Genomic DNA, 27,035 nt, shown 5'->3' with positions numbered 1-27,035 from the left:
CTGAACTACTTCTTAATACTTTAGGGGAACCAAACAGAATTCTGTTGAATTGAGGGGTTGAATAATAATTGACCCTCTGAATAAACTTTTCACTATTTAAAAAAAAATTAAACAAAGAAATAACATTCTTTTTTGCTGCAGTGCATTTCACACTTCCAGGCTGATCTACAGTCCAAATGTCACAATGCCAAGTTAATTCCGAATGTGTAAACCTGCTAAATCTGCAGGGGGTTGAATATTACTTGTAGGCACTGTAGTTCTGTAGAGGTATAAAGAATATGGATAATATGTTAATAATTAATGGCTGTCCTAAAATACATCCCGTGTACGAAGAAACAGCTAAATATAAAAAAGAACTGAAGCACCTAATGTAATAGAGTATCAAAGCTGACAGATCATGAGGTGATGGATGGATATACCACCCTACTGATACGCTGGCAGAGGCAGAAAATTGGCGTCCAAATGTCTGGGCCTTTACTAGTCAGGTTACCAAGGAAATTGCAAGCGTCAAATGGAAGGATTTATCTAGTTCCAATCTAACTCCATCTCAATTGGAGGCATTACATCAAAACAACAATATAATTATCAAGCCCTCTGATAAAGGGGAAAATCTGGTAATTATGGACACTAAGCAATATGAGAATATGGTCCTTGATATTTTATGCAACCATGAATGGTACAGAAATGTGTCCTCCTGTCACCTTCTTCTGACTTCTACTCAATATCTACATCTCATTGGATCAGCATACCATTCTGGTCTCATTACCAAGAAAACTTGGGAATTTCTCAATGTCACCTCTCCACGAACGCCTACTATGTATGCGCTTCCCAAGATCCACAAAAACCCTTTGCAACCCCCAGGCCGCCCGATTGTTTCAGGAAATGGCTGTTTAACAAAAAAGGCCAGCCAATTGGTGGATGATGTTTTGAGGCCTCATGTTGAGGGGCTTGCAACGTATCTACAGGATACGAGGGACTTGCTCAGGGTCCTTGATGGGACTGTGATCCCAGAAGGTTCCTGGCTGGTCTCCTTGGATGTTGAGGCCCTCTACAACTCCATCCCCCATGACTTGGGGGTGGCTGTTGTGGAGGGTTTCATTAGAGAAAACTGTGGAGTCTCTGAACAGTATAATACATTCATCTTGGAATTATTGAGATTCATTTTATCCAATAACATTTTTCTGTTTGGTGATTCCCACTTCCTACAGATACAGGGCGTGGCTATGGGGACCAAATGTGCTCCCTCATACGCCAACCTGTATCTGGGGGGTGGGAACAAAACCTGTTTTATCAGGACGATATGCAGGTTTTCTTTGAGTCCATACCACTTTGGCGACGTTTCATTGATGATATTTTCTTTATATGGTCAGGAACTAAAGAATCCCTTTTACTTTTTTTGGAGAGTTTAAAAACCAACAGCTATAATTTGAAGTTTACTTTTGAGCTCAATCAACATACATTGACCTTTCTTGATGTTCCGATTTTTGTAAATAAAGATGGGAGCATTGGTACTTCTCTTTATCGAAAACCCTCCTCAGGGAATTCTTTACTCCATGCAACCTCTTCACACCCAGCGCCATTAGTGGCAAGTGTGCCCTGTGTGAATAAAAAAGTGAGGGGTGGTGTTGCGCTCCTTATATAAGATTATATATTATCCTATATGTGGAATTATCAGCTAGTGATAATAACTAGAAAACATTCATCACAAAATAAAGTGCAAATGTGTAGATATCATATGCCAAAAAATTAACATAAATAAATAGATTACGTTAAAAAGGGACATAAATGTTCATCTTAAAATACCTAAAGTGCAAAAAATCTTTAAAAATTATTTATAAAATATATATCCAACATGTGCAAAATTGCATAAAAATATATCGGTGAGTAAGTGATATGTGATTCAAAAATGTGCAAAATATATAAATAATTCATACAGTAAGAGTAGATAAAAATGGTGTTGCGCTCCAGCTAAATAAATGTGATAAAACTAAAATAAACTAGCTAGTACCTAGGTAGCAGCAGGAAGGTGAGAGATAAATATTAAACTACGTGCTTAAATAAACTCAGACAATGTGCATAACCACTTGTGTGCAATACATCAAATAGTGCACTTGACATAAAGACAATCCCAGATCAAGTGCTATATAGAATCCAAAATATCAGTGAAACAGCGTGCAATACACATAAATTAATAAATTATATAATACAAATATAGACAGAAAAAATTAAAATTAAAATAACCTATATTAATAAAAATGATACTAAAAATATCAAAGGAGATGGAATTTATAAACGCTAAATGGTGCAACTTTAAAAGGTGCAATAAACAGTGATGATTAATAAAAAATGCACATAGTGCTAGTAATGATATTCGAACTCCAAGCACAATGGAGATGTGCTCTAAAAGCCAAAAAAGGTGCTCAAACGTAGCTCTTAAAATAAAGTTCACTATAATCATGCAAAAAATAAGTCCATTCAGTGATAGGCAAAACAATATCCTGCGTGCCCGAAAAGAAAGGGGGGGTAATTCCACCAGTGCTCCTGTGCGTCTTGTGTCCTCACAATAGGTGCAGTAATTACCTTACCTTACTGCTGTAAGGTAAACAGCACTCCCAAAAAACCACTTGTTATCCGCTGGTGTGGGTTCAATAAGTAGTATTACTCTGGACACTCATTCACCGTAGGCACGTTGTATCATACAGAGAAAACAAGGGGAACACTCCAATAGTGAAGTATGTATTCACAGTTTATTTAAATAAGAAACGAAGCTTGGGTACTCACATTTAAAACGAATAAAAATTGCACAATAACAAAACGAACGAGCGCCACATTCGTACTTCCGGACGTCACTTCCGGTGTCCTCACTAGCCAATTGCGTTCCTACGCATATCGTCATGTGACTTCATCAGGGAATAACAATATAGCTATCTGCGATCAGAGAGCTGTAATCGCTAAAAAATCCGCTGTAGGGCGCTGTTGTTTTTCCGTCACAGGAACTCCGATCTTCCCCATAGGGTTCTATTGCTCAAATGTGGCGCTCGTTCGTTTTGTTATTGTGCAATTTTTATTCGTTTTAAATGTGAGTACCCAAGCTTCGTTTCTTATTTAAATAAACTGTGAATACATACTTCACTATTGGAGTGTTCCCCTTGTTTTCTCTGTATGATACAACGTGCCTACGGTGAATGAGTGTCCAGAGTAATACTACTTATTGAACCCACACCAGCGGATAACAAGTGGTTTTTTGGGAGTGCTGTTTACCTTACAGCAGTAAGGTAAGGTAATTACTGCACCTATTGTGAGGACACAAGACGCACAGGAGCACTGGTGGAATTACCCCCCCTTTCTTTTCGGGCACGCAGGATATTGTTTTGCCTATCACTGAATGGACTTATTTTTTGCATGATTATAGTGAACTTTATTTTAAGAGCTACGTTTGAGCACCTTTTTTGGCTTTTAGAGCACATCTCCATTGTGCTTGGAGTTCGAATATCATTACTAGCACTATGTGCATTTTTTATTAATCATCACTGTTTATTGCACCTTTTAAAGTTGCACCATTTAGCGTTTATAAGTTCCATCTCCTTTGATATTTTTAGTATCATTTTTATTAATATAGGTTATTTTAATTTAAATTTTTTCTGTCTATATTTGTATTATATAATTTATTAATTTATGTGTATTGCACGCTGTTTCACTGATATTTTGGATTCTATATAGCACTTGATCTGGGATTGTCTTTATGTCAAGTGCACTATTTGATGTATTGCACACAAGTGGTTATGCACATTGTCTGAGTTTATTTAAGCACGTAGTTTAATATTTATCTCTCACCTTCCTGCTGCTACCTAGGTACTAGCTAGTTTATTTTAGTTTTATCACATTTATTTAGCTGGAGCGCAACACCATTTTTTCTACTATCACTTACTCTGGGGAGGGTTAGTACCCCTGCCGGTGTTTTACTGCAACCACAACTTTTATTTTAGGGCACGTAGATTGGCGCGAGAATACCTTTACTTTCAATTCATACAGTAACTTATTTGATCAAGGAGAGATCCATAAAAAATTAAATATATATATAAATATGTAAACACAGAAAAAAATAGAAAGAATATATATAAAAAATGAAAAAAATCTTAAAGTAAAATAAGTGTATCAAGTCTCTTAGTGCAAATAATGGACGTATGTTTCTTGGTCCAGTGTGCAACAGTGGTGCAGGTGTGGAAGTGTTTCACAAGAACACTTTGTGCTGCTATCTTGATATTCAGTGGTACTGTGCCTTTAAGTGATAAGCTATGGGTCTTCAGTGTCACTGACACCCGTGGCTAAAATAAATGGTTACCTTACTGCTGTAAGGTACACAGCATGTAGTAAAATTTAAAGGGATGGATCCCTCCGGATCGGGCTTTTCCTAGGCGTTCGTATGGAGTAAAGCCAGGGGGAGGGGGGGTCCTTTCTTTGCCTTTCCGCTGGGCGTCAGTAACTTGAATCACTCAGGCAGATACTATGCGTCTGTTCCGGTGTCTCGATTGCCTCTGGTATCCTACACGTTACGTCACGCCACGTGACTTCGACTGGTCACGTGGCGTGACGTAACGCGTAGGATACCAGAGACAATCGAGACACCGGAACAGACGCATAGTATCTGCCTGAGTGATTCAAGTTACTGACGCCCAGCGGAAAGGCAAAGAAAGGACCCCCCCCCTCCCCCTGGCTTTACTCCATACGAACGCCTAGGAAAAGACCGATCCGGAGGGATCCATCCTTTTAAATTTTACTACATGCTGTGTACCTTACAGCAGTAAGGTAACCATTTATTTTAGCCACGGGTGTCAGTGACACTGAAGAACCATAGCTTATCACTTAAAGGCACAGTACCACTGAATATCAAGATAGCAGCACAAAGTGTTCTTGTGAAACACTTCCACACCTGCACCACTGTTGCACACTGGACCAAGAAACATACGTCCATTATTTGCACTAAGAGACTTGATACACTTATTTTACTTTAAGATTTTTTTCATTTTTTATATATATTCTTTCTATTTTTTTCTGTGTTTACATATTTATATATATATATTTAATTTTTTACGGATCTCTCCTTGATGAAATAAGTTACTGTATGAATTATTTATATATTTTGCACATTTTTGAATCACATATCTCTTACTCACCGATATATTTTTATGCAATTTTGCACATGTTGGATATATAATTTTTAAAGATTTTTTGCACTTTAGGTATTTTAAGATGAACATTTATGTCCCTTTTTAACGTATCTATTTATTTATGTTAATTATTTGGCATATGATATCTACACATTTGCACTTTATTTTGTGATGAATGTTTTCTAGTTATTATCACTAGCTGATAATTCCACATATAGGATAATATATAATCTTATATAAGGAGCGCAACACCACCCCTCACTTTTTTATTCACACATTTGGACGCGAGTTTGGTCCTTTACGGTGTACGCAGCACCTTTTTTTTTTTATTTCCTTTCAGTATATTGTCACCTATTCCGTTTAGCGCAGGAGTACCTACTCTACAAGTGTGCCCTGTGGCCAGTACTTGCGTTTGAAGCGCAATTGCAGCTCCGATGGGGATTTTGAAAGGGAAGCCAGATTGTTATATTCACAGCTACAGCAATGTGGATATAGGCGAAAATGCTTAAAGAAATCGTATTCAAAAGCAAAAAATCTGAAAATTTTTACATGGTTCATCGCCAAAAAACTTTGATTCTGGGGTCCGGCTGGTCACCACTTTCTCGGGCCAACATAAACAGGTCAGGGATATCATGACTAAATATTGGTATCTCCTGATGGGTGATGATAAGGTAGCAAAACATCTCAAACCATACCCGGAAATCACCTTTAGACGATCCCTGAAGGACAGTTTGGTGCAGAGCCATTACACCCCCCGTAGGTGTCCCCAAGGAATTTAATAAGGGCACCTGGCCCTGTCACAAATGCAGCTTTTGCAAATATATACAGGCGGCTCGATCAATTGTTTTGCCAAATAGGCGAACATTTAAACCTAATTTTTCTGTTACCTGTCAATCCATTGGCGTTGTATATATCATGGAATGCGAGTGTGATGCTTTTTATATCGGCAAAATGAAGAGACAGTTTTTTTTAAATCAGAATTTTGATAGCAGAAAAATGCATTTTTATGCATTAGAATATGTTCCACCGGGCCAAAGGGGAGGCGATAATGATAAGAATTTTTTACAATGGGAGGCCAAGTGGATATATGATTTGTCAGCATTGAAATATCCAGGGCTTAATGATGCTATGAGCTTTAAGTGTTTTTTGTAAATATCAGATGGACTTACATATATTTAAAATTATTTTATTTTTTTTCTCTCTTTTTTGCATTTGTCCATATTTGATCTATATAACTTTTGTCAAAATAATTTTACTGAATTTAATGGGATTGTGTCACTTGGTATGCCTGAATATTATTGGGTGGGTCACATGGACGCCCAGGGCACAGTAGTGGTTCAGCCGCTTGTCTACACTGTACCTGTCTTGAGATAGTCGACAGTTTGGAGCATTTGGTTGCTGTGTGATATTTAAGCGCCAGTTAGCTCTGGGTATCCGATATAATAGGCAGTATCCAGTACTTAAGATGGCGCTTCCGTTGTAGGAAGGGCATACGTGCCTTCTTCTGGTATATTACAAGCGTAGGATCGGGCGCATGCGTAATACGGGGAAGTAACATTAGATACATCATTCCTGAATGTCTTCCTCATTCTTATAGGATGGAGGAACGCATGCGCAGTACTAGTTCTATGGCGCTGTATGCGCCATTTTCTTTAATCCAGCCAATCATTTGCTCCGCTGCCCTCTTTCCATATGCGTCCACAGCCCGACGGTGACGTCAGGCGCCGCCGGGTCCGAGGACTATTTAGATGCGGTGCATTCTCCGCCAATTTTCTGCCTCTGCCAGCGTATCAGTGGGGTGGTGTATCCATCCATCACCTCATGATCTGTCAGCTTTGATATTCTATTACATCAGGTACTTCAGTTCTTTTTTATATTTAGCTGTTTCTGTGTACACGGGATGTATTTTAGGACAGCCATTAATTATTAACTTATTATCCATACTCTTTATACAGCTATATACCTCTACAGAACTATTTTTCTGGGGTTTCTCTATCTTGCTTTCGGTCCAAAGGGGTCAAGTTATTATCGAATGACCAAACAGGCATCTAACTACAGATGAGGATATACCTCGCTGATTCTACTTTAATTAGTATTCAGGTAATTTGGCCAACAACATATTATAGAGAGCGTCAGTTGAGTTGGTTTCAATACACCCAACTGTCTATTTTTATTTATACAGATCACTACATGTATCATTAACCTTCCTGTGACCCCGGATTCAGACATACCTATCTGTGATCTAAAATCCTGTTATAGTACTTTCTACTTGGTGGCTGCTGTACTTTTGCGGTATAACTGGCTAATTGGCATATTTTTGGTAAGATCTTATGTGGACCTATGTTTAAAAATATATGAATTGAACAAATATTTGAACACTGCATATTCATACAATGTTGTTGTGCCCATTAATTGGGTACTATTGGAGTACCGGTATGTTATCTTATCAGTTTATTGTTAATGGAAATGTGAATTTGATTATGATATATTTTTGATCCATATGTCTCTATTATTATATTTAGTTTATCCACTAAGTGTACCTTTAACTCCTGAGGAAGCTCAAAGGAGCGAAACATGTCGAGTGGTATACTCTGAAGTGATAAATATTATTTATTTTGTTTCATCATAGAGTGAAAATGTGTTATGTAAAATGTGTTATTTTATAATACATACTCTGTGAATATCTATTTACTATATACATTATACAGCACCTTTAAAGTCCTGGGGTTTTGTTTACCTCTTTGACCCTGTCTTCATTCTTAATATTCTATACTGACAATTGAAGCAAAATAGCAGTATAGCACAATAACTAATAGCACTGAACAGAACCCTGTTCTATCTCTCTCCACACCGAAAATTACACTGAAAATGGCTGCCATTGAAAGAATACTTTTATACTGTGGGACGGGAATGAGCCATGACTGTATAAAGTCATGATGACAGTGTCCAATCATATCTCGGACAGTGCTCTGTGCCCTGATTGGCTGAAGCTTTCACTGCTTCAGCCAATCAGGGCTTCCAATGCACTTTTCAGCATCGCAATGCATTGTGGTAGGTTCGGGGGCTGAACAAACGGTCTAACAACCCATTTGTTCAGATGTTTGCCAAACGACCGAACAATGAAAGTTTGGCCCAAACTTTCGACCATCCCTAGTTAACACAAGAACAACAAGTCTCCATTCACATCTGTGCATTTCCTTGCATTTCAGAAATGCACTGCACCAAAAATTGCAGTAAAAAACGCACCAAAAAAAATTCTGAAGCTTCTTTGGGGCGATTGCTGTGTGTAGTGCAGCCCATTCAGGTGGATGGGCTGTCCTATGTGTAATGAGTGAAAATGCTCCAAAACACCTCCCCACCTCGCAATAAAAAAAAGATCTCGCTATGCAGAGTTGCGAACGGGGCTTGACAGCTGCGTGTTTCTGTCCACTCCCTTCTATGTACTTGTATAAAGTAGCCATATACTATGCAATCTAATTGTATATTGTGTATTTAGTGAGAAGGGTGATCACTGATCGATTGCACTTCATTTAACCACTTCCCGACCATCTGCCGCAGTTATACTGCGGCAGGTTGGCTCCCCTGCGCAAACCGTCGTAGCTGTACATCAGCTCTTTAAGACTCTTTAGCAGGCGTGCACGCCCGCAATGTGTCCCTGGAGCCATTGCGCTTGGGGACAGAGCACCGAGATCTGTGTGTAATCAAACAAATTCCGGTTCTCTCAGGGGAGTAGGAACACTGATCGGTCTCCTCCCCTTGTCAGTCCCATCCCCCCACAGTTAGAACACACATAGGGAACACAGTTAACCCCTTGATCATCCCCTAGTGTTAACCCCTTCCCTGCCAATGACATTTATACAGTAATCAGTGGCTATTTTTGCTCTGATCGCTGTATAAATGTCACTGGTCCCAAAAAAGTGTCAAAAGTGTCCGATCTGTCTGCTGCAATGTCCTGAAAGTAAAAAAATATATAATAATACAAATGCCATAAATCTATCACCTATTTTGTAGACGCTATTGCGCAAACCAATCAATATACACTTATTGCGATTTTTGTTTTTACCAAAAATATGTAGAAGAATACATATCGGCCTAAACTGAGGAAACTTTTTTTTTTTTTTTATTGGGATATTTATTATAGTAAAAAGTACAAAATATTGTATTTAAAAAAAAAATGTACTCTTCTTTTGTTTATAGCACAAAAAATAAAAATTGCAGAGGTGATCAAATACCACCAAAATAAAGCTCTATTTGTGGGGGAAATAAAAGACATCAATTTTGTTTGTGTACAATGTTGCACGACCGCTCAATAGTTAGTTAGTTAGCGACGCAGTGCTGTATCGCAAAAAATGGCCTGGTCAGGAAGGGGGTAAATTCTTCTGGGGCTGAAGTGGTTAAAACATGTGCAGCTGGGAGTGGGAGAGTGGATGAAGCAGAGTGTGTGCTAATAAGATCAGCTGGTCAACTCCTTCCTGTTTCATGACCTAAAGTCTGTAAGGATGTAAGACAGAAGCAATAGATAAGTTTTGAATCATGGATGTAGGACAGTAAGGTACGTGTCTGTAGATTTTATGGAAAGCTTTGATATTTGTGCAAAAAAAGTACATGAATGCTATATTGGTACATAGGGGAGCTGGAATTTAGGGGAAAAAAAAGCTGAACTTAGCCTTTAAGTTTAGGCCATTTGAATGTAATGGCAGATCTCTGAGGCAGGCAATTTGAATTTTTTTTTTTAATGATACAGGCTTCGAATTTCATCACTTGACAAGACGTCCCCAATACAATTTAGGCTTTTTTTCTCACTATTGGACATATGTGGATTTTTGCCAAGTTGAGACCCGGGACTATCTATTATAGCTACAGAGGGAGTATCAGCTGAATATAGTGTTCTTCTGGCTTTCTCACATTGAAAGGAAGTAAGAAAGGGTGGGACACAATGTAGAAGTTTATACAACTGAAGGTAGGTTCCTCTAATAGTAGTTTATATGAATTTGGCTATTTGAGTTGCTTGATATGCAAGCATATTAGGACTCCCCTAGTTTTTAGGTGACCAGTGTTCTGTTAATCTTTTTATTTTTTTTTGCCCAATATAAAGTGCAATATTTTATTTTGAATAGAAACTCTCACCTGGGAATGGGTATAGGGAGGGTTCTAAAAAGGTATAATAATCAGTAAATTTAATTAGGGCTGTGGAAATTAAAGATTAATGCCTCGATTAATCAATCAGTTTTTTGTGATCCTGGCTTGGGGTCCTTCGTGTTTCTCATCCTGTCTTCTCAAGGTGACCCCAAGGGGAAACTTCCCATTGCTACTACTTCCGTATTGTCTGATCTTCCCGCGGCATACAGCGATTTCCGGGATATGTTCTGTAAGAAGTCTGCTGAGGTGCTTCCTTCCCACAGATCTTTTGACTGTGCTATTGACCTTGTCCCTGGAGCAACCCTGCCCAGGGGTCGTACCTATCCTCTGTCCATTCCAGAGACCCAGGCCATGTCTGAATATGTCGCCGAGAATCTGGAGAGAGGTTTCACCTGGAAATCCTCATCGCCTGCAGGAGCAGGGTTCTTTTTCGTTGCCAAAAAGGATGGTACCCTCAGACCCTGCATCGACTATAGAGGTTTAAACGCAGTGACTATCAAAAACCGATACCCCTTACCTCTAATATCTGAGCTACTCGACAGGTTGAAGGGGGCTTCCATTTTCACTAAGTTGGATCTCAGAGGTTCATACAATCTCATTTGAATACCGGAAGGTGACGAATGGAAGACCGCGTTTAACACTAGGGACGGGCATTACGAATACCTGGTTATGCCTTTTGGTTTGTGTAATGCTCCAGCTGTGTTCCAGAACTTTGTCAATGAAATATTCAGGGATCTACTGTACCAGTTTGTTGTCATCTATCTGGATGATATTCTCATCTTTTCCGAAAATCTGCCTGCTCACAGAAACCATGTACGCACCGTACTTCAGCGCCTTAGAGAGAACAAGTTCATAAGGAATTACTCTTCCATTGTCGCGCCTATTATCTCTTTGACCAAGAAGGGTGCGAATGCCAAAGACTGGCCTCCCGAGGCTGTCTCTGCGTTTCACGATCTGAAACAGGCCTTTGTCTCTGGACCTCTCTTGAGGAGACCAAATCCTGGGGACCCATTTTTTATTGAAGTAGACGCTTCTTCGATGGGGGTGGGAGCTGTGCTTCTTCAGTTCTTTGAGAAGAAATGTCAACCATGTGCGTTCTTCTCCAAAAAAAATTCTCAGGCAGAGAGAAATTATGCCATTGGTGATCGGGAACTTCTCGCAATTAAATTGGTGTTGGAGGAGTGGCGCCATCTCTTGGAAGGTTCCCCTCACTCCATAACGATCTTTACTGATCATAAGAATCTACAGTACCTACAGAATGCTAAACGTCTGAACCCCAGACAGGCCAGGTGGAGTCTCTTCTTTTCCCGTTTTAAATTCATGATTACGTACAAACCTGGTTCCTGCAACGGTCGAGCTGATGCGCTCTCTAGGTCATTTGACACTTTGGACGAGGAGCCCAACCCTGATCCTGAGCCGATCATTCCGACCTCATGCATTGTTGTCCATTCTACCACCCTGGAATCAAAAATTCCTCCTGGCAAGACCTTTGTTCCCACGGAGCTAAGAGCTAAGATCCTTCGTTGGGGACATGATTCCAAGGTGGCAGGTCATGCTGGGTTCCTCCGATCCTTCCTGCTCATCAGTCGTCACTACTGGTGGCCTAATCTCCGCTCGGATGTTAAAGACTACGTTAAGGCTTGTCACGTCTGTGCTCAGTCTAAATCTTCCACTCAAGCCCCTGCTGGTCTTCTCATGCCCTTGCCCATTCCTAAGGAGCCCTGGTCTCATATCGCTATGGATTTTATCACTGATCTTCCACTGTCGGAGAATAATACGGCCATTTGGGTAGTAATCGATCGGTTCTCCAAGATGGCTCATTTTGTTCCTCTTCCTGGTCTCCCTTCTGCGCCTGCCTTGGTTCCCATTTTTGTACGAGAGATTTTCCGCCTTCATGGTGTTCCTTCTCATGTCGTTTCGGACAAGGGTGTGCAGTTTACTTCTCGTTTTTGGAGAGCCTTTTGCAAATCCCTCGACATTACCTTGGATTTTACCTCTTCTTATCATCCCCAATCCAATGGCCAGACTGAGAGAGTTAATCAGGAGTTGGAGGTCTTTCTCCGTACCTTGGTCTCTGCCCATCATGATGATTGGGCATCACTATTACCATGGGCTGAGTTCTCCCACAATAATCATGTCAACGTCAGTTCTCAGAAAACACCCTTTGTCACTGTTTATGGAAGACATCCTCAACTCCCTCTTCCTATGACTTGTTTTTCTGACATTCCAGCTTTGGCTACTGTTAAGGAATTATTCAATTCCATGTGGGCTGACGTTCATGATTCCCTCCAGAAAGCTGCCAACAAATTTAAGAATTTTGCTGACCGTCGCAGGCGTAAGCGACCTTCTCTTCAGCCAGGAGACAAAGTCTGGCTCTCCACCAGGAACATCAAACTCCGGGTTACTTCTCTCAAATTTGCCCCAAGATTCATTGGTCCGTACACCATAATTTCTAAACTGAACCCAGTTTGTTTCAAGCTCCAGATTCCCAAAAGCCTTAAAATCTCTAACTCCTTCCATGTTGCCCTTCTGAAGCCTTTAGTCCTCAATAAGTTCTCTCGTCCTCTCTCTACCGTAGCACCGGTCTCTGAGGATGATCAGGAGTACAAGGTTAGCCAAATTTTGGATTCCCAACTCTGTAGAGGTATTCCCCAGTACCTCGTGCACTGGAAAGGTTTTGGTCCTGAGGAGAGGTCGTGGATTTCGGCTTCCGAGGTCTTTGCACCTCGTCTGTTGAGGAAGTTTCATTTGAAGTTCCTCTCTAAACCTGGTCCCAGGCGGGGAAGGGGAAGGCCTCGTAAGAGGGGGGGGGGGGGTACTGTCATGGTTATGCAATAGAGTTCGTCTGCTTACCTGTCTCCATGTGTTCATCTCTGCCTTTTGTAATCCATCCTCTGGCATGGCTCCACCCTAGCTCCTATCAGAGAACTCTATATTAACCTGTGCACTGCAGGCCAACCCTGCTGATCAACCTTTGTGTGTTAGCTTCCTGTTACCTACCGTGTGCTCTGCTGTTGTTACGTTACCGACTTTGGCGTGTCCTTGACTATCCCTGTTTGCCTGTGATCCTGACCTTTTGGCGTGTCCCTGACTATTCCTGTCTGCTTGTGGCCCCGACCTTGGCTTGTCCCTCACCATCCCTATCCTCCTGTTGCCTACTGTGGGTGTGAGCTGGGGGACCCTGGGGGTCGCGACCTGGAGCCAGTTGCAGCCAAGTCCATCCTCACCACTAGAGGCTCTGGTGAACACCTGCTGGCTCTTAGACTCCGTGCCCCAGGGAATCTTACGCTCTAACCCCGGTGGGATCCATCTTGGTGTTCTGGCGGCCCTGTCTTCCTATCACCTTGACCCCCGTCCGCAGCAGTCAGCCGTAGGGTCCACAACCTTGTGGTGCACTCCTGATCCCTACGGTGTGCATCTGTCACCTGGCCTCAAGGTGACCTGACACTGTCCTTGCTGAGACCTAAGGAGACCTGAGAGCCGTCCGTGTTAACCCTTTTGATACCCCCTTGCATGACCACCTGTTTGCACAGGGGTCCATGCCATAAGGTGAGAGTAATTAGTTAGACCGGAGGTGGAGGGATTGTCACGCTACTGTGGGAAAAAAAATACAGTTTTTTACAGTATTACAGTGCTAAAGTTTGAATTTAAAACGTATTTATGTGAACTGTGAAGTTAAGTCAAGGATTGTGGAAACTAACTAGTGTCGGGTGATTGTATATAGTGTATACCACATTTACCACTGACTAATGCAGAGTTGCAATGCAAGGAGATCAGCTAAATGTGTGTTATAATTAATTGAAATTAGTAGATTAATCGATTTTAAAAAAATCGATTAATCGAATGCGTACATTTTAATCAGTAACCGCCCTAAATTTAATTGTATGTATTCTTCCAAATCACACTTGCTAAGAAGTTGACCACCATTCCAGGTTTGCCAAATTGTGTCTAAATAGACAGTGAGAAAGTGTAGTTTTGTTGAAAGAAGGTGAACAAAGAAGAAATATACAGGAGAGAGACACAGAGAGAGAGTAAGAGAGAGAGAGAGAGAGAGAGAGAATCCCTAAATAAGGGATAAACCTAATTCAAAATTAGACTGGAGCAGCGGCATCATAGGGGTAAATGGATGTTTAAAACCAAAAATGTATTTTTATATTTTATTTTTACTAAAAGTCAGATATGGTTGTAAAGGAAAATAGTAATTTAGGGAAGTTGAGAAGGGCCAGGAGAGGTGAAGATATGTTTGTTAAAGCGGAGGTCCACCCTAAAGTGGACCTTCCGCTCATTGGAATCCTCCCCCCCTCCGGCGCCACAATTGGCACCTTTCAGGGGGGAGGGGGGTGCAGGTACCTGTACAGTACAGGTATCTGCACCAACTTCCGGGATAGCTCTCTGCGGAAAGGGGCGTAGATTACGCCCCTTTCCGAAAGTCCCCCGCTGCCTGCTGGGAAACACACAGATCCCAGAGGCAGCGGGTCCATCCTTATTGCGCAGCGCAACTCGCGCATGCGCAGTAGGGAACCGGGAAATGAAGCCGAAAGGCTCCACTTCTTGATTCCCATACCCAAGATGCCGGCGGCAGCACCCGAGAGATCGGCTTCGGGTGCCGACATCGCGGGCGCGCTGGACAGGTAAGTGTCACTATTTTAAAAGTCAGCAACTGCAGTATTTGTAGCTGCTGGCTTTAAAAAAAAAAAAAACACGGACTCCCGGCGGACTCCCGCTTTAAGATGACATCTGAGAACAGTGCACATTTATAGTCTGTCAAGCCACATTTTGTACCCTTGATGTCAGGATGACAGAGAATGGTTATTGCGAGGGGTTCTATCGCTATCACAAACAAGAGTGGCACCCCTGTTCCGTGCCTCTCTGAATGTTATTTTGTGAGATTCATGACCTCTAATTAAGATTTGATCAATTAACCATGACAACCTATTACTTTGGTATTCACTGCTGAGAATTCTGATTAGTCACTGCAGAATACTGAACTTGACTTATCATTACTGCACATTTTATTACTAAATGCAATAGTACACAAATAGTATTTAAAGCCGGGCATGTTTTGACCTCAGTTACCAGCATGTTCTATATTCTTTCATCATTTATTATTGGACATACATACTGCAAGTCACACAGGCATGACAAACAGTATAACATTTCATTTTTTGTTTGTTTTGTTTTTATCACAAAGCTGCAATTAGTTTGTAAAGTTATGAAATTATAACTGTTAATTAATTTATTTCTTCACGAATCCAGTAGTATTCCTATATATGTAAAACATTTTATTTACATAAAGTAAACTTTATGAAAACATGTTTTCACTGAAATTATACTTACTATGAGATCATAAAACTTTTCTCCCATAGCCTCCTCATAGAATTGTTGATGCCGCTGATATTCTGGGCTATTTCTCTGCAGTTTCTGCTGTTTCTTGTCTAGGCTTTCTATCACTAACATAGACAAATCTTTGCCTTTTTTGCTGGTCTGCATTGCCAAGAATTTTTTTGTGCTTGTTATTGTGAGAAGATCATTGACAACCTGTTACAGATTAACAAAAAGTATATATGTAAAAGTCATGTGTATTACCACATTATGTTATTACTAAAAATTTGAGTGGTTGGTAAATCCCCCCAAAAAATCTATTTGTACAAAATTGTTGAAGTGAAGCTAACATGGCTTAAAATGTACCTAAAGTAACAATGGTGCTGAAATGTAGGCATCTGGTAGTGCCTTTAAAGCGGTAGTAAACCCGCAAATTCTTTTTTTTAAACCCGCAAAGCAAAAGGCATAATGAGCTAGTATGCACCGCATACTAGCTCATTATGAAATACTTACCTTAGAACGAGGCCCCGACATCTGGCCCGATCCACGCCGAGGGAGCTGATATGCTCCCTCTGCGTTTCTTCCGGGTATCGCGGCTCCGGCGCTGTGAGAGGCCGGAGCCGCAATATCGTCACTCCCGCGCATGCGCGCGGGAGATTTCAGTCCGGCCGGTCGGCCGCTGCCAGATTTTCACGGCGAGAACCCCCTTGTGCGCATGCGCCGCTGCAGTCAGCTGCGCATACCGAGGGGAATATCTCCTAAACCGTACAGGTTTAGGAGATATTTTTTTTACCTACAGTTAAGCCTTATTATAGGCTTTCCTGTAGGTAAAAGTTAAAAAAGTGAGCATACAACCACTTTAAGTACCTGTAATGGTTGCTTGTAGAGACAGTAGTTGGGCCCAAGATTTAAAAGGACTCTACGATGAAACACTATTAGATTTGAAGGCAATATAAGTATTTTCAGAGAGAGTTCATAAATGACAACTCTAAATTTCTCTAATTTAAATTCATAATTGTTGTGAGGGATGTGTCATGCCAGCGAGCAAGATGGCCACATAACTCAGAGCCTGTCCCACTCTATCCTGCACAGCAACACCACAGCATCCTCCAGACCCTCTGGACCCAAACGCTCCTCATTGTCAGTATCCCATCTCCATACCCCCCACACTATGTAGAAGCTGTGCAAAACAACTAAGACCAGATCTTGGAAGATCACAGTCTTCTTCTCAGTACTGTCAGTACATTGAGATCCATTAATGACAGAGAGCCACCATCCATCTTGACATGCAGCTGGCAACCGCACAACTTTCTATCCCAGGTGCCTCATCAAAGGTAGCCTGCTTTCTCTGATAAATTCATCCAGTTAGTCTCCCCTACATGACCCCCCTTAAAAACAAAGCATAGATGGGGAAAGGGGACGAGCAGAACAGCCACATTCACAGTGGCAGATAAAACTCTATGAATATTGTGGCACATATACATTAAAGACTATCCTGATAATAATCAATTTCTGTTTGAATTAACCTTAAATTCATGACTATTAAAACAACCTAGCTAAATTTGAGTTGTCAGTAATGGATAGATTGGCATCCTTCAAGATAAAAATGTAACCAAAATTATTCTACCTCTTTCGAATCCCATGTCCCAATCCCAATACCCACTTCATATTTCTCCTCCCTGTAAAAATTCATCAACCAATTTGTCTGGACAAACAAAATGTCAATTTAACAAACGCAAAATATACAAGACGAGGTCCCCCCCAAAAGAAAGAAGCTTTTCTTTTGTTGCATTAGATAATTGTATGTTTTGTATTGTAACTTACTGTATGTCACTAAAAATAATTAAAGAAATATTGAAAATGAAATCTAAAACTGTTGCCAGCTACAGGTTCTTCGAGATTTAAAATGTACTTTTTATGCATGCAGTACTGAATTCTCTGTGCATGTTCAATGAAAGACATCAAAGGTAATTTTTTTGTACTTTATTGTTTTCATGCATGGCCATTGACTGTGTTAGGTATTTATTAGCCATATTGTGTTTAACATCATGTATAATGTTTAAAAAACCTACCGGTAAAGCATAATGTTCTTCATCATAATAATGACCATCCCATATTTCCACGGTTATGCTTCCATATTTTTTTTGAAGCTGTATTTGTTTTTTCTGCAGGGCATCTTGAACAGCTGATTTTACTGAAGTCGTTGACAATGTCTGCATAAACCCCTAAAACAGTAAGAAAAGTTATTTTAAGATGGAGCTCTACTGCACTTTGGTGAGATGGGGATACATTTATCAACTGCACACATTCTATACTGTATATTCAACTATAAGGATATGAAAAATGAATCCACTGTTGAAGAAATTTGTATTTATGGAGTCATGGTGCATTAGGTCACCCATCGCTGTTCATTACCGATGTGGAAAAGTCAGCAGAAAAGACAATTTTCTGGTTGTAGGTTTGTGTCTAATTCTATTTATCTTTTCAGTGACCGGCAATAAAACCAATCCCCATCATTTTCAGCATATATGTGGAAGACACAAATTATGCATTAGGGCAGGGATGGCGAACCTTGGCACCCCAGATGTTTTGGAACTACTTTTCCCATGATGCTCATGCACTCTGCAGTGTAGTTGAGCATCATGGGAAATGTAGTTCCAAAATATCTGGGGTGCCAAGGTTCGCCATCACTGTATTAGGGTGTGTGGGTATGTGGTCTGTGGCACTCTTTAATGTATAGCTACTAAATATAATTGTTTTCCATGAATAGATTTAGATATTTCAGGTGTGATGGTTTTGCTGTCATTATATATATCCTAAAGCTGTGGCTCCACACAAGCTTAGGATATGTAAAATGACAGTATTAGGGCATGGTGGTGCAAGAGAGCAGCTCCTGAATATAGCCATGACTAAGGACTGTCTGAAACTCGTAGGATGTTTTACAACTCTGTACATGTATTTAATAAAGGAATACTATTTTGGATGTCACCCTGAGTGCCGACCATCCCTTTCCTTATTCTGGTACGTTGGAGGTGTCAGCAGCCTCAAGGTCTGAGCACCGGGTGGAGCTTTTATGTGGATAGGTTGCAGCACCTATACACTTGAGCTACTGAATACAGCCTCAAAGTATGTAAACTGATAATGCTGAGGCTGTGTTTGGCAAAGTAATCACTATGGGAGAGAAGATTAGGGATGAGCCGAACACCCCCTGTTTCGGTTCGTACCAGAACTTTCGAACGGACCCCACGTTCGTTACGAACGTTAGAACCCCATTGAAGTCTATGGGACTCGAACGTTCGAAATGGAAAGTGCTAATTTTAACGGCTAATATGCAAGATACTGTCCTAAAAAGGGTTTGGGGACCTGCCTCCTGCCCCAGGGGACATGGGTCAATGCCTAAAATGTTTTTAAAAATGGCCGTTTTGGCGGGAGCACTGATTTTACTGACAATGAAAGTGAAAAAAAAAAGTGAAATATTCCTTTAAATATGGTGCCTGGGGGGTGTCTGTAGTATGCCTGTGAAGTGCCACGTGTTTCCTGTGTTTAGAACAGTCCCTGCACAAAATTACATTAAACGGAAATAACACCATTTAAAACTGCTTGCGGTTTTAATGTTATATCTGGTTCCTGCAATATGGTTGAAAATTATTGAGAAAAATGGCATGGGTAGCCCTCCCTGCCCATTACCAGCCTATTTGGGTCTTGTACGCATATTAAGGGGAACCCTGTACCCATATTAAAAAAAGGAAATGCGTGTGGCCCCCAGGCCCTATATACCCAGAACAGCAGTATACAGGCTGTGCAAACAAGACAGGGACTGTGTAGGTTTGTTGTGTTAAGTTGAATCTGTTTGTAATTTTCAACTGGTACATTTTTAAAGTGTAGCTCCAGTCAAAAAAACTATTTTTAAGCTTTTTGAAAAACATAGGGAAGGGTTATCACCCCTGTATAATTTGTTTTGTCGTCCATCTTTTTTCATCTCACTTGCTGCTGTCTCCTTGCGTTTGCAAGTAGGAGATGTTTGTAAGTTGGATGTTTGAAAGTAGGGGCCTGCCCTATATGCTCTGCAGAAATGGCGGAACAAGGTGTTGGTTTTGCCACAACATTGTAAGCCCTGAAAGTGACTCTTGGTGGGCGCTGGAGCGCCCTGCTGTGAACGATTATATCAAGAATTGTAATTACATGCCATTGTTGAACAGTGGTAGAAAAATTGACCTTTGGTGGTTGTGGTGCTGGTGCCACAACACTATAAGTCCTCACCGTTACTCTGGGTGGGCACAGGAAGGGGCCCTCCTGTGAAATATTATATCAAGAATTGTAATTACATGTTCCTGTTAAACAGGGGCAGAAAAATTTGGCCTTAGGCACTGCTGCTGGTGCCACCACACTGCAACCTCTTCCATATACTCTAGTTTTTTTGCTGGAATTAGCCCTGCTGCAAAGCATTGCATCAAAAATTGTACTTAAACGCCCCTGTTAAACAGGGGAAGAAAAATTGGGCCTTAGGCTGAGGTGAATATTGCGGTGTATACTGCGGTCAGGGCACGCAGACAATAACCAGAAAACAGCAGAGATAAAGGGGTATATACAGATGTATACTGTGCTGTGCTGGAGGCACACACAACTTCCAATAACTCCTGCAGATGGCAATTGGGCTCAAATAGAGAACAGCTATGTAGGTGGATTATAGCGGTATGTACTGGGTACAGAGCACGCAGACAGCACGCACTATCTCCTAACACTACTGACTGCAAGCTCTATTATTAAAGATAGATCACTAGCTATATAGGTGAGGTGAATATCGCGGTGTATACTGCGGTCAGGGCACGCAGACAATAACCAGAAAACAGCAGAGATAAAGGGGTATATACAGATGTATACTGTGCTGTGCTGGAGGCACACACAACTTCCAATAACTCCTGCAGATGGCAATTGGGCTCAAATAGAGAACAGCTATGTAGGTGGATTATAGCGGTATGTACTGGGTACAGAGCACGCAGACAGCACGCACTATCTCCTAACACTACTGACTGCAAGCTCTATTATTAAAGATAGATCACTAGCTATATAGGTGAGGTGAATATCGCGGTCAGGGCACAGACAATAACCACTACACAAGAGCAAGATAGGAAATCAGCCAAAAACGATCGGTGTGTACTGTGTTGAAGGTACACAGAACACCCACTGCTTCAGATGCCAACACACTACACGAGGCCGCCTCAATGGCGGCCTTATATAGTGTGGGGCGTGCACTACACAGCCTGAGCATCCTGCCTGTGGCCAATCATGGCTCTCCTCGCTGCTGGCGCTGCGATTGGCCAAGCATGCGGGGTCACAGTGCATGCTTGGCCAATCATGAGCCAGCAATGCACTGCGCCATCGCAGTGCATTGTGGGCCGGGAGCGCCACACGAATTTTGACGCGAACGGACCAAGAGTTCGGATTTCGCCGAACGGACGAACAGCCAATGTTCGAGTCGAACGTACGTTCGACTCGAACACGAAGCTCATCCCTAGAGAAGATATTCTTACTCTTGGCTGCAGCAGACTCAAGGCTAGATTAAGAACATCATGGGCCTGGTCCTGAGGATTTTGGTGGGGCCTTTTATAAACAATAAATAAATAAAAATGCTATTTTTTGTTATAACAAATTAAAGAGAGAGAGAGAGAAAGGGGTGAAAGAGGTGTGAGGGGTAAGGGAGGGAGGATGAGAGAGAAAGGGGGGATGGGAGAGAGAGGATGCACATGACCATGTGTGGGAATGACATCAACGCAGCCTGGCCAAGGCAAGTGACCGAAGGCACGTGACCGAAGGCACAGAACCCAGAAGGAAGACCGGGCGAAGATGGAAGTGCTGGATGGAAGTGAATTGATCACAGCACAGCTCAGTCTGACAATTTAAGTGTACCCTAATGCGCTAATATGCTGTGCATACTTGTAAATTATGGCATAACCTACCCCAGGGCCTCTAAAAAGTAGTAATGTTAGAAAAGTTTACTACCGCTTTAATATCACAGGAACCTCTCATGGGGCCCCCTACTGACCCTGTGGCCCTTGGGCAGTGCCTAAGTACATAGTTGTCAACATTTCAAAAATATTTTCAGGGATGCTTTTTTTACAAGTGCTATATTTAGAGTAGCTGACATCCCCTGTGTTCCTCTATACATCACAATAGTAATTACAAAATGAAATAAGTACTAATAATGGGGCAGAACAAATATGAGGACTGTGAAATTTCCTTTAGTTAAACTAACAAAAGTGCCCATTCTAGAGCTGGTAACATTGAGGGTATTCAGTATAATTTTAAAGAACAGTTTTTGTGGATAAGAGGCATAGGGGAGGAGTATGGATGGATAAAAGTGGGAAGTATGTGCAGGTGAGGAAGAGGAATGTGGAGGGTCTAACAGTGGGCACTATGTACATGAGAGGAGTGCAGAGGGTATGGCAGAAGGCACTATGTACAGGAGAGGAGTGTGAAGGATATGACAGTGGGCACTATGTATAGGAGAGGGGTGTGGAGGGTATGACAGTGAGTAGTATGTACAGGAGAGGAGTGTGGAGGGTATGACAGTGGGCACTATGTATAGGAGAGGAGTGTGGAGGGTATGACAGTGGGCACTATGTATAGGAGAGGAGTGTGGAGGGTTTGACAGTGGGCACTATGTATAGGAGAGGAGTGTGGAGGGTACGACAGTGGGCACTATGTACAGGAGAGAAGTGTATGACAGCGGGCACTATGTACACGAGGAGTGTGGAGGATATGACAGTGGGCGTTATGTACAGGAGAGAAGTGTGGAGGGTATGACAGTGAGCAGTATGTACAGGAGAGAAGTGTGCAGAGTATGACAGTGGGCACTATGTATAGGAGAGAAGTGTTGGAGGTATGACAGTGGGCACTATGTATAGGAGAGAAGTGTGGAGGGTATGACAGTGAGCAGTATGTACAGGAGAGAAGTGTGGAGAGTATGACAGTGGGCACTATGTATAGGAGAGAAGTGTGGAGAGTATGACAGTGGGCACTTTGTATAGGAGAGAAGTTTTGGAGGTATGACAGTGGGCACTATGTATAGGAGAGAAGTGTGGAGGGTATGACAGTGAGCAGTATGTACAGGAGAGAAGTGTGGAGGGTATGACAGTGAGCAGTATGTACAGGAGAGAAGTGTGGAGAGTATGACAGTGGGCACTATGTATAGGAGAGAAGTGTGGAGAGTATGACAGTGGGCACTATGTATAGGAGAGAAATGTGGAGAGTATGACAGTGGGCACTATGTATAGGAGAGGAAGATGAAGTAATCTGGGAAGGAAAAATTTAAAGGTTTGTGGAAGGATGTTTAGGGACTGCGTAGTGGTTAAGTGGGCCATACATGGGTTGAAATTACACCAATTAAGCAGAGACCAGCCATAGTCGATCTATGTATGGGCTAGCTGGTTTTACACAAGTCAACCTATTAACCGACTTGAGTACAACCAGGCTGTCAGGTTTTCCCCAAAACAATCAGTGCTGCCAGCTATAGTTAGTAACACTAATCATTGTATTCACTGGCAGAACACAATAACACTGCGGGAGTGATTGCCCCATTCACAGGTCAGCAGGTGAGAGGGTGTGTGGGGACAGGCTGGGGAGAGTTACTAGTCAGTCCCTGGGTAGGCACTGGTTAGAATCAGAGCCAGATACACACAGGTTACATATGCCACGATCGGTAGAGCGAGAGCAATAATTCTAGCACTAGACCTCCTCTGTAACTCTAAACATGTAACCCGTAAAAAAATGTAAAGCATCGCTTAGTACACAACAAAAAAATCGTGCTAACTTTAGTGTTTTTTTTTTTATGAATGAAACAGCTTCTTTCCAAAAAAAAGTTAGAAAAATTGCTGCGCATATATCGTGTAACATAAAAAGTTGCAAAGACCACCATTTTATTCCATAGGGTGTCTGCTAAAACAATATATAATGCTTGAGGGTTCTGAGTAATTTTCTAGCATAAAAAAATTATGATTTTTACATGTAGGAGAGAAGTCTCAGAATGGGCCTGGGTGGCAAGGGGTTAATTATCATAAGTTATATGCCAATAATTATTATAAGCACTGTGAGTTCATCCTCTCAGTCTGCTGCAGAGTGTTCCAGCTTGTATTTAAACTGGCCGCTCTGTATGTAGCTTCTGACAGGCTGCGCAAGGAGCCCCGTTTCTCCGGAACCATAGATGATAGCAGCCCCATATTTTAACCAGTGCTGGAGTGGGTCTTTAGCTACCTACCCCCCCCCCCCCCCCCAAATGTGGGGTCTCTGTGACTCCTGATCGCCAAGCTACAATCCTCAAAGTCAATCTTTTTTTTTTTTTGGGCAAATGGGCCTATCTTGAGAAAGGGGCCTGGAGCTGCAGCTCCAATATCCCCTATGTTAATCCGAGCCTGAGCAGACTAATGAAATCATCGTTGCCTAGGCAAAGTTACGGAATGGAGATCAAGACTTAAATCTTTTTTAATGATACATTTTTGTTTAAAAGGATACTGTTGACTTGCATGTGACGTAAGGAATGCAGACAAGTAAGTTGCAGAAAGGTCAATTTTAGGATGTGTTAATGACATAAAGTTGTGTTCAGAAACATCACATGTAATTGTTTTTCTTCCTAATCGAAACATTTAAAATAAATATACATTTTGTCTGCCAAATTAAAGTGTTATCTGTCTAACAAAAAGAAAAATATGTTTGATGGGATAGACATCAAATGCCACAAAGTTAAAGCAATGTGAAAAACCATCCTCAAAACAGAACTCATTTCAAAAACGAAGCACCCCAGTGATGACTCTATAACAATTCACAGAGTGGGTTTCCTTATGCCGCGTATACATGATCGGATTATCCGGCGGACTTAATCCGGCGGACAAACCACCGGACTTTGCAGCTGAGGTCCGCCGGACTTTCCGAACAAGCTGACCTGCCCACACACGACCGGACATATCCGGTGGGCTAGGTCCGGTGGACTATGGCGGGAGTCCGCCGGACTTTTGAAATGAACGGACTTGCCCACACATGGAGAAAAGTCTGTTCATTTTGAACGTGGCTCCAGGTAGCTGGGAGTAGCGAAGGACGTGAATGTCGCTGCCTCCATTGGTGAGATTGACACCTTGCTAGCCCCGTCACCTGGTATGGATTTAAAGGGGAAGACCTACGCTGAAAAAATGGTGTGGGGGTCCCTGCAGCCCCCCCACCCCAAAGCACCTTGTCCCCATGTTGATGAGGATAAGGGCCTCTTCCCGACAACCCTGGTCGTTGGTTGTCGGGGTCTGCGGGCGGGGGGCTTATCGGAATCCGGGAGCCCCCTTTAATAAGAGGTGAAAAAAAGTGTAAATAAAAAAAAAACACAAGTTTTTAAAATAATTTATTAGACAGCTCCGGTAGTCTTCTCTTCTTCCGTCTTGGGGGGTCTTCTCGCCAGACTTCTCCGCTATCTTCTGCTAGCTCTTTTACTAGCGGAGGAGCCTGGCTTTCTTCTTCGTTGTCACTGCCGCCATCCGGGGGTCTTCTTCCGACTTCGGGGTCTTGTCCCGCTCTTCTTCGGTCTTATCCCGCTCTTGGGTTCTTCTGCCGGGCCTCCGCTATCTTCTTATAGCTCTTTTACTAGCGTTGGCCCAGTCTTCTGTCGCTGCCGCCTTCTCTTCTTCTTCCTCCTTGCGATGTTGACACAACGCTCTCTCTGGCCACAATGGCAGGGACGCATTGTGGGCAACTTATATAGGGACAAGGGGCGGGGTCACCGGGTGATGTCACATGGTGACATCCAGGTGTACCCACTTTGGTGAGTGTGTGTGTGTGTGTGTGTGTGTGTGTGTGTGTGTGTGTGTGTGTGTCTGTGCTACATTATTTTGCAAAATCTTCCTCAAGCTGTTTTGACTACTAAATGTTTAAATCCTTAAGAGACTGTTTGTGGGCACAGTCCTTTTAACTCCTGTTAATTTCCTCTGCAAAATGGTCAGACCTCAAAACCATATTCTGTTAGTGTCTCAAATTAACATACATGTGTTTTTTGCTTTCCTTGATCTTTTCCAAGTCCTGTTTTGTTGAGCAACACAATTTGTAGCATTTTTTTATTTTTTATGCGACTTGCTAATAATTTGTTGATCAACCTACAAACATGGCCTGTTGGGGGTACTTGAGGACACGGTTGAGAGCCACTGATTTGGAGCACTGAGCTTTTGAGGGAAACCAAGTGAGTGTTAGAACCCCTGGTTGTCTTTTTTAGGCTGGGCTTTGTGTCCCTTTTTGATTGTTTTGCAGATGCATGCTCAATCCAAGTACTGCATTTTACACTCCCCCCCACAAACAATTTTCATGCAACAGATTTCCCAGCTGTAGCTTAGCTAGGCTGATTGGCATGGCAAAACAAAAAAAGGTGTAATTTGTCTAAAAGCTACTTTCCTGGTGCCTTCATGGTAGCATATGCATGGATTGTGCATATGCTGCCATGGATAGGCACCAGGAAAAGAAAATTACAGAGAGGTAAGTATTCAATTTTCCATTTTAGTGCAGTGGTTCTTAGCCTCAGTCCTCAAGTACCCCCCGACAGGACATGTTTTGGGAATTTATCTTAGCTATCCAAAATACAGTATCTCACAAAAGTGAGTACAGCCCTCACATTTTTGTAAGTATTTTATTATATCTTTTCATGTGGCAACACTGAAGAAATGACACTTTGCTACAATGTAAATTAGTGAGTGTAAATTTGCTGTCTTCTCAAAATAGCTCAACACACAGCCATTAATGTCTAAACTGCTGGCAACAAAAGTGAGTACACCCCTAAGTGAAAATGTCCAAATTGGGCCCAATTAGCCATTTTTCCTCCCCAGTGCCATGTGACACATTAGTGTTACAAGGTCACAAGTGTGAATGGGCATCAGGTGTGTTAAATTTGGTGTTATTGCTCTCACTCTCTCATACTGGTCACTGGAAGTTCAACATGGCACCTCATGGCAAAGAATTCTGAGGATCTGAAAAAGTGTTGATCTCCAAAAAGATGGCCTAGGCTATAAGAAGATTGCCCAGACCCTGAAATTGAGCCGCAGAACAGTGGCCAAGACCATACAGTGGTTTAACAGGGCAGGTTTCACTCAGAACAGGCCTCGTCATGGTTGACCAAAGAAGTTGACTGCACGTGCTCAGCGTCATATCCAGAGGTTGTCTTGGGGAAATAGACATATGAGCGCTGCCAGCATTGCTGCAGGGGTTGAAGGGGTGTGTGTGTGTGTGGGGGGGGGGGTCAGTCTGTCAGTGCTCAGACTATTCGCTGCACAGTGCATCAAATTGCTCTGCATGGCTATTTTCCCAGAAGGAAGCCTCTTCTAAAGATGATGCACAAGAAAGCCTGCAAACAGTTTGCTGAAGACAAGCAGCCTAAGGACATGGATTACT

The 27,035-nt window shown here is 42.0% G+C and overlaps 1 protein-coding gene across 1 annotated transcript in view; it reads right to left on the bottom strand.

Moving 5' to 3' along the window:
- Positions 1-238: 238 nt before the first annotated feature.
- Positions 239-27,035, bottom strand: part of LOC143984158 (uncharacterized) — a 160,637-nt gene continuing 133,840 nt past the window's right edge. The window contains exons 3-5 of the mRNA XM_077484464.1: positions 17,702-17,854; positions 15,645-15,845; positions 239-259 (exon numbers count right to left, since the gene is read on the bottom strand). Coding sequence (XP_077340590.1) covers positions 239-259; positions 15,645-15,845; positions 17,702-17,854 — 375 coding nt within the window. The remainder of the gene's footprint in view (positions 260-15,644; positions 15,846-17,701; positions 17,855-27,035) is intronic.

Source organism: Lithobates pipiens, unplaced genomic scaffold (assembly GCF_037356315.1).
Source record: "Lithobates pipiens isolate NorthernLeopardFrog02 unplaced genomic scaffold, aLitPip1_a1.2 Scaffold_16, whole genome shotgun sequence".
Classification (NCBI taxonomy): Eukaryota; Metazoa; Chordata; class Amphibia; order Anura; family Ranidae; genus Lithobates; species Lithobates pipiens.
The sequence above is the reverse complement of the archived record's forward strand: the minus strand, read 5'-3'. Positions and strand labels throughout refer to the sequence as shown.